Raw genomic sequence first — 8,815 nt, 5'->3', positions numbered from 1 at the left:
TTAAAACAATGACTCAACATCATAATGTAAACAGAGATTTGATTCACAAATTATAACTCAAACGGTTTTATAATTATATTTTATTATATCACGGTCAACAGTTTAACGTCCAGCTTGGGGGATTACCATTTTTTTAATGAAAAAGACGAGTTTATAATATATAAATAGTTGAGTAGTCATTTTGTATCTTTTAATAGTAAGCGACTCAACAAAATATTTTATAATTAAAAGACTATTTTATAATTTTTAATAATAAAAGTACTCAATTAAGTAACATCCTATGATGGGGAACAACTTGTGTACTTTAACCATTTGCTAGAAAAATTCATTTCCTTTCTCATTTGATCGCCGACTTTTCTTCTAACTTCCCAAAGCGGCACAGGATTAATATAAGAACTGGTCAACCTTTTTCTTTAACCCATAAAATATTTCGTATTTTCTCTTTTGCCCTTGGAATATAACAAGAATACGATTTATTATTAAGGGTTTATTATACTTTACATGCTTGTATAATAGGTCAAATTATAATTTAGTCTCTAAATTCCAAATTTTTTAATTAAATCCTCAAACAAAAGTATCATTTCAGTCATATCTTTCAATTCTTTTCTTCGATTTAGCCGATAGCTTCTTTGTTAACTTCCAGTTAGATCTAACGCATTGAAAAACATTTCTTAATCTTTTGTTTCTAAACATGTATCTAATGCAAAAACTATCAGTGGGGTTATTAAAAAAACACGGTTAGAATGAGATCCATTAATTGACTGAGCGGTCAGTGATATTCATATTATCTCATCTTGTGTTGATTCGATTTCTAGCATTTACTTTAAAATGTAATACCTTTCTACTTAATTAAAAAAAATCACGGTTAGAATGATGCTTTATAGTTTGAAAATTCAATTAAAATGTTTTAAACTTACGGATTAATTTAAAATTTTACTCATAGTTTGGGGATATGTTAAGAGAATTAATCTATTTTTTAAATTTAATTGTGACGTTAACGTATGGCTATTCATTTGAATGGCTGTTGTATAAATACTGTGATTAATATATTGGATCCGCTTGGTCTCCAGTCCACTTTATGAAGTTCTTTCCGTTTCATTTTCATTGGCTCCTTCATGCAGGTCTGTGTTAACTCGACCCTTCCGGCCCCAAACTTGCACCTTTTCCAAGCCAAACAGGCAAGCTTCAAATGCCGGAAATCACCTCTAAAGCTATCGTCTACTGAGTCAACTCGGAAGCACCTTTCCAACCTCGAAAAGCTCCTCCACAGAACGAACCAACCCGACCAGGAACAAGCTATCAAAGCCCCCACAAAAGGGTCGATTAACAAAAGTAAGGTTTTACTGGAAGGGCTGAATCTTCCGAGGATTTGGCCTCAAACGAGAGCCGCCGAAGAGATGTCACCGCGTCACTTAAACAGGGTTCAGATGCTTTTCTCAAAAACAATGGAGTATTCTCCGAGGAACAATCTGGGTTCACGTTGGAGAGAGTACCATGGGTGCAACGACTGGTCCGGTTTGCTTGACCCGCTCGATGAGAATCTACGGCGGGAAGTGGTCCGATATGGGGAATTTGTTCAAGCCGCTTACCACGGTTTCCATTCGAACCCGACCATGCCGACCGAGCAGGCTCCTTTACCGAGGCATGTGGCGTTGCCGGATAGATCATATAAGGTGGCGAAGAGCCTTTATGCCACTTCGTCAGCCGGTTTTCCGAAATGGGTGCACGATGTGGCTCCGGATCTCGGATGGATGACTCAACGATCAAGTTGGATCGGGTTTGTGGCGGTTTGCGATGATAGGAGAGAGATTCAACGTATGGGGAGGAGGGATATTGTTATTGCTTTACGTGGAACCTCTACATGCCTTGAATGGGCCGAGAACTTTAGAGCTCAACTAGTTCCACTCCCTCAATCCATTGAAAAGGTGGAATGTGGATTCTTGAGCTTGCACAGCACACGCGGCGCTCACGTGCCTAGCTTGGCTGAATCTGTGGTTAAAGAAGTCCAAAGATTGATTCAAATATACACAGGTGAAACCCTTAGCATTACAATCACAGGTCATAGCCTTGGTTCGGCATTATCTCTTTTAGTTGCCGATGAGATAAGTTCATGTGCACCTAACGTTCCACCGATTGCTGTGTTTTCGTTCGGAGGACCTCGAGTCGGTAATAAAGGCTTCGTCCAACGACTTAGTCGAAAGAATGTTAAAGTACTACGAATTGTGAACAATCAAGATTTGATCACTAAGGTTCCGGGCCTATTCATTGGAGAAGGAACAAAACAACCACAAGATCAACGAGAGGAACGGAGGAACAAAGGTTTTCGAAGAGTGTTCGATATGGTCATCTGTGAAAACAATCCGTGGGCGTATGCCCATGTCGGAACGGAATTAAAGGTCGATACTAAGATGTCACCTTACTTGAAACCGGATGCTGACATAGCGTGTTGTCACGATTTGGAGGCTTACTTACACTTGGTGGACGGATTTCTATCATCCAATTGCCCCTTTAGATCAAATGCGAAAAGAAGTCTAGTGAAGTTAGTTAACGAACAAAAATCAAATGTGAAACAGTTGTATACCCATAAGGCCTTAAGTTTGAAGGTTGAAAGGGATAATAGGTTAAGTATCCCTATGCCAAGTTGTTTGCCCAGTCCATCTCGATAATTAAAGCAAACACAAAAAGTTAACTTGAAAAATAAAAAGCCTTGCACATATATTATGCGCCAATATATAGCAGTCTACTTTTGCTGTATGGAAGGAGACAACTTTGTTGGATGTTAAAGTCACTCTTGTTCCCAACTAAAACCTCCTTCACATTCTCACATTCTTAACACCCAACTTGTCCATCAAATAATCATGTTGTTGTGTTCCTAAAGCTTTGGTCATGATATCACTTAATTGTTGAGATTATGATATGTATTCTGCATAAATTTACCCTACAAAGTGATCTTGCTATCATACTTTACTTTTTTTTATTTCCATTAAATCGAAGAATTTCCTAATTTGACGTAAAAACTAGTGACATATCTTCTTCACGTTAGGAATGAAGTCCAATCTAATTCACAAAATATTGTCAATTGACACTCAATGGAAGCTTCCATCAGTATTTCATCCTTGGATACTTTTTCACATATCTAACAATTCTTATAGATGCTCCCAAATGTGGTCGTTTTGATTGCTTCATAAATTGGTTCAAACGTCAACAATGTAATATCGTACCTTATATGTGTCAAGTATATTAATCGACCAATTAACCTTTGATACACTACCTTGTCTTCTAACAAAGCATCATTAGAGGCTTGCTGCATCCTTGGATCAAAGTTCGCAAAAGTTAATTTTATATTTTTCTCCATGTTAAGATAACTTAAAGGATATATTGTTCTTACATACTAAACAAGAGAATGAGAATGAAAAGAATACTTTTGTAATCATTTTATTTATGAGTGCACCTTTTACCAAGCACAATGATAAGCAATATACATTGATACAAAACCCAGATGGTTACAGAGAGAGAGAGAGGTAAAGAAATGACACCTAGAGCAAACCTGCCACCTAGACTTATACTCCAACAATCCCCCTACGAAAGAACTTTCAAAACTCCCTTTTCAACCTTTAGCAGTCTCATTGCATCGAAAAATAGGCTAATGCTAAACTCTTATCCTTAAGCTGGAAAAACAACTACCGCGACTTATGCTTTAAAAACAAAGACGAGGACAAAGGCTTCGTCATCACATCTGTAACATGTTCATAAGCCGGGACCTCATGGGTTTGCAATTTGCCACTGGCAACCATCTCCCGAACAAAAAAAGAAAAAGAAAAAAGAAAATCAAGTTCCACGTGCTTGAACTTCGAGTGAAGAACTGGATTAGCACACACCACCACGGCACTCGAGCTATCACACCAAAACATAGGACGACCATTCGGGACAATATGCAACTTGCCCAAAAAAGACTCAAGCAAAACAACCTCAACAGCTGCACAAGCAACACTAGGATATTCTACTTCTACCGTAGAACGAGCAACCACTTGTTGTTTGCAAGAACTTCATGAAACAAGATTCCCTCCAAAATGGATGAAATAACCTGTAGTGGAACTTTGATCATCGGTATCTGACCCCTAGTTTGCATCAGCAAACCCAATCAACACAAGCTGGGAGGAAGCTGAAAAACGCAGACCAAAATCAATTGTACCATGTAAATAACGTAGAATCTGCTTCACGGTCTAAAAATGAACATCAAGAGGAGTTTTTATAAACTGACACATTCGATTAACAACAAACGCTATTCTGGTCGAGTGATTACAAGATACTGTGACGCACCAACAATGCTCCTATACTGTGCACTATTATCAAGAGGAGATCCCTCATTTGCAAAGAGTTCACAATCCGCCATCATAGGAGTAGAGAGTCCTTTGACATCTGCAAACCCATTCTTATGCAACAATTCTCGCACATACTTTTGTTGATTTAGCATAATACCACCAGACTCAGAGCAAACTTCTATATCCAGGAAAAAATGAAGTAAGCCAAGATCCTTCAATGCAAACTGCTTCTTTAGTTTCTCAACAACTAACTGGACCTCAACTCTTACTATCACCAATGAGAATTATATCATCTACATAAACCAATAGATATACAACACGATCAGTAATCTTCCTAACAAACAACGAGGAATTAGACTTGGCCAACACAAAACGCTCAGCATCTAAAAATTGCTTTAATCTTTCGAACCATGCCCGATGAGCTTGCTTCAGGCCATAAATCACCTTATGTAACTTATATACAAGACTACCATCACCCTTCTCATAACCAGGTGGTCATGTCATATACATTTCTTCAGTCAAAATATCATTTAGAAAGGCATTGTTGATGTCCACTTGCTTGAGCTTCCAACCCCTCGATAAAACAAGAGAAAGAATCACCCTGACAGTAGCTGGCTTGACCACAGGACAAAACACCTCATGATAGTCGATCCCTGGCTGTTGAAGAAAGCCCTTGGCCACGACTCGAGCTATATATCTCTATAGAACCGTCGACATTTCTTTTAATTTTAAAGAACCACTTGCAGTTCACGACCTTCTTATTTTTCGGCAAAGGAACAACAGTCAAAGTTTCATTCTTCACCAAAGCCTCATACTCAGCTTGCACAATACACTTCCAGTGAGGACTTAACATGGCTTCTTTAATGTTTTTCAGTTCTCGATCTACACTAGCAGCATGAAAAATCTTTGGCTTTACAATACCATTTTTACTTCTGGTTATCATAGGATGAATATTGAACTCTCTGGCACCATTATGCAAGGTCAAACTGACCTTAAAAAATAGCAGAATTTGGTTCTTCAACAATACTAGACCGAGGGTGTCATCATCCATTTTATCCGGTGGTCACACATTTCATACTATAATAAATATAATTGGCATATTAGATATATCATATATTATATGGTATAATAAATATTTGCATATAAATAATTACATATCATATAGTTGTATTTGCATTGCATATTAAATAATTGTATATTATAAATAGTATTGCATGTTATATTAGATATTAAATAATTAGCATATTATATAGTTAGTGTATACTATATAGTTGGCATGTTAGAATAAATAGTCCATATTATAAAATAGTCTATATTAGAATATAAGCCCATTTTTAAATAATGAAAAACCACATAAATTGTCCATTGCATTAAATATTTAGGCCCAAATAAATAGTAGCCCATGCATTTTACAACTATATACAAATAAAATGAAAAATAAAAAAACAAATCCTAGCCATTCACACATGTAGCAGCGGATTTTTGGGTATTTTTGGGGAGAATTTTGTTGCTTTGAAAAGTCAAAAATGAAACATTAATTAGTTGTTCATCTTTTTAGGAGCTAACATCACCTATCCTTTGTGAGAAAGCATAAACCATCTCCACCATTTATTAGCCTCCATCCAATGGCTAGTTTGCTTCAATCCATGTGAAAGAAGCACAAAATCATATGAACCCTTGGATGGAAAGATGGATCCAAAGACCACAATAATGCCATATCATCAATTCAAGTGTTAAATCAATATTTAATCTTAGCCATTGGATAAAGGATGGATCCAATGGCTAAGGCTTCATCTTCCCAAAGGAGACAAAGTTTCCCCGATGTCATCACCGGTCGGGAGTGTCGCTAGCGCGTGAGTCACATGCGCCGATTCAGTCATCTTCTTTGACGAACTATCGTCGCATCGTCGCCATGCCGCTGCTGGTTGAAGTTCGAGCATGCAAAAATATCACAAAAATACTAAAAAATTAGGAAAATAATGTTCTCGATTCAAGTGGTTACAACCGTTTTTTCTTAATGATTTTTGAGCAGGAATCATCAATTCAAGGCCAAAATCATCAATATATAAAGCTTTCAATCATTAGTATTAAACAAAACGAAAATGACACAACGAACAAAATCATCAAGTAGAAGAATTGAAGCATTAATCTGAATATCTCGAAGGAAAGAGTTGGAAAAGGAGTTTTTACCCTTGGGATTTCATCGTCGCCATTCGTCGTTAAGGTGAGCTTTGCTTTGTGGCTTTCTTTTTTCCCCGGTTTGAACGGGTCTTGGTCAGGTCGATTAGGTGGTCGACCGACAGTGGTGAATGGTGGTCGGAGTTCAGCTGGCAGTGGAGAAAGGCATCGAGTTATGGTGGCCAGCGGGTTTCGGTGTTTAGGGTGGTGGTTGTTTTATTTGGGTAGTTTAGGATGGGAGAAGAAAAGGGGAAATCCTATTGGATTTGAGTTTAGGTTTAGGATTTGTTCTTGGAGATTTTGGGGTAGGATAAGAATGAGGTTAAAGATTTTGGTATTTTAAGTGTTTTGATCTAAAAAAATAGTTTGAAAATGGTTTTGGATGTTTATGTGGATTAAAGTAGGTTATTGGGCTAGAACATAGGAAGAACTTGGGAAGAAAAGTGTTGTTTGATATTAAAAAAACATTTTCGGTTGGTTTTGGTTGTTTTTTTTGGGATCTAGACTTGTGTTTTGGGATGAACTATGGATGAACATATGATGAACATTTGAAGGAGTTGGGAGGATTTCTTGGTGATTTTCGGCTAAGGGAGAGAATGGAGGGGAAGAGAAATTTTTTTAGGACAAAAATGAGGCATGCCCTAAAATATTTGAGTTTTATAGTGTGTATTTTTTGGGCTAATTGCTTCATTAAAACCCCCATTGTATGCGTGTTTTTCTTTGGAATGTGGCTTTTTCTTTGTTTTATTTTAGTCACCAAATTATTGTAATTTGTTCCCCGAATTTTGATTGAGTTCAATTTAGTCATCAATTTCACTCCAATTGTTTTAATTATTATGACAAATGTGTTTAATTACTAATATTAAATTTTAATTATTGGATCTTTTAAAATGGTCATTCGTTTAATCATAACATTAAACCCTTAGATTTTTAATCTTTTAATTTAATCACTAATATTAAAATTAAGCCTTAGCTTTTTAATCAAGCCTTAGACTTTAAGTTCTTTAGTTTTAGCTTTATTAATTAGTTACAGCTTTAGTTGTAGTTCTCTAATTAGAAATTAATTAAGTTTAGAATTATCCTTTTAGGATTAGTTTTTTAATAATTAATTAGAAATCAATAAATAAATTCATAATTTGATTAAATATAATCTATATTTATCTTTAAATAATGAAAGGAATGGTCTTAAAATAACTGGACATTTCTTTTCCAGTATTTTCAAATAAATAAATATTCTACTAGTGGTCACCCTAAAATTAAATAGGCTCATTAATTAAAACGAAAGGGTAGAGGTTTGCTCCTACGTTTAAATTGCTTAGGAGACGCTGTTTGATTAACGTCCAGGGCTTGGCCTTCGTTCTTTAAATCAAGGAGCATCCTTATTCTTTTAAATAATAATTTGACTAGCTTGTCACCGTAAATTTTCTTTTAGTTTTTTTTAAGGATGTCAATATTTCATTATTTCGATTAAAACATAAGAAATATTCGCCTTAATTCTGATTAGGGGGTTAGTTTTTTCTTTAATTAGAAATAGATAAATATTGTGCGTCTCTCTAAAATTCTTTAATTAGGTTAAATATTCTTATTTTAGGGAATAAAAGGATCATTAATTTAAATAAATATTGGAATTTATTAATTTTTAATATAGGGGCGAATTCATAATTGAAGGTACCAAAATTTGGGCGTTGTGGGGGGTGCTAATCCTTCCCCAAGCGTAATTGACTCATGAATCCATAATATCTTAATCGCAGACCAAATCAAGCCTTTTTAATTTTATTTAAAAGGGCGTATCCCGAGTTTTCAACCTACCTAATCCTATAGGTTGATGGTGACTTCAAACTTTTCAATTTTTTTTACAAATTTCAATTTCTAAATTTATTCCATATTCACACACTTCCTCGAAAAAAGGTCATCGTGACAGCTTAGCGACTCTACCGAGGATCGAACCCAAAATGTAACATCCTCAATATCGGGTTAGTGACCCAATTGTAAAGTTTCAGAATTTGGTGACTAAAGTATAAGAATGAAATAGTTCAATGATTATTGGATGTATATGATGAAGGTTAATTAGTAATTATTAAAGGAAATTAAGGGTTAAATGGTCATTTGACCAGAAAGATTTTTATATTTCTTTTTAAGGTAATATAAACGTGGGAATTTGGAGAAACATCCAGAGTTCTCTTCTCCTTTCTTCTTCTTCATACGTGGGAGAGCAAGGCAAAGGTAAGTTTAATTTCAGTTGGTTAATTCTTGAGTTTTAAGCTTAGTTTTGATTCTTTGGGTATTAAATAAGCTTAAGGAAAGCTTATATGAGA

The 8,815-nt window shown here is 35.6% G+C and overlaps 1 protein-coding gene across 1 annotated transcript; it reads left to right on the top strand.

The window, feature by feature from the left end:
• Positions 1 to 1,081: 1,081 nt before the first annotated feature.
• Positions 1,082 to 2,669, top strand: LOC120163523 (phospholipase A1-Ibeta2, chloroplastic-like). Its single transcript, XM_039173442.1, has one exon. The coding sequence runs from the start codon at positions 1,116 to 1,118 to the stop codon at positions 2,664 to 2,666; it is 1,551 nt and encodes a 516-aa protein (XP_039029373.1). The 5' UTR covers positions 1,082 to 1,115; the 3' UTR covers positions 2,667 to 2,669.
• Positions 2,670 to 8,815: the final 6,146 nt, after the last annotated feature.

The sequence above is a fragment of the Hibiscus syriacus genome, unplaced genomic scaffold, assembly GCF_006381635.1.
Source record: "Hibiscus syriacus cultivar Baekdansim isolate YM2019G1 unplaced genomic scaffold, ASM638163v2 tig00111458_pilon, whole genome shotgun sequence".
Classification (NCBI taxonomy): Eukaryota; Viridiplantae; Streptophyta; class Magnoliopsida; order Malvales; family Malvaceae; genus Hibiscus; species Hibiscus syriacus.
Note: the sequence above shows the minus strand (reverse complement) of the source record. Positions and strands in the feature narration are given on the sequence as shown.

Excerpts from the sequence above, each read along its gene's own strand:
- LOC120163523 (XM_039173442.1), top strand. The coding sequence starts at position 1,116 with ATGCAGGTCTGTGTTAACTCGACCCTTCCGGCCCCAAACTTGCACCTT.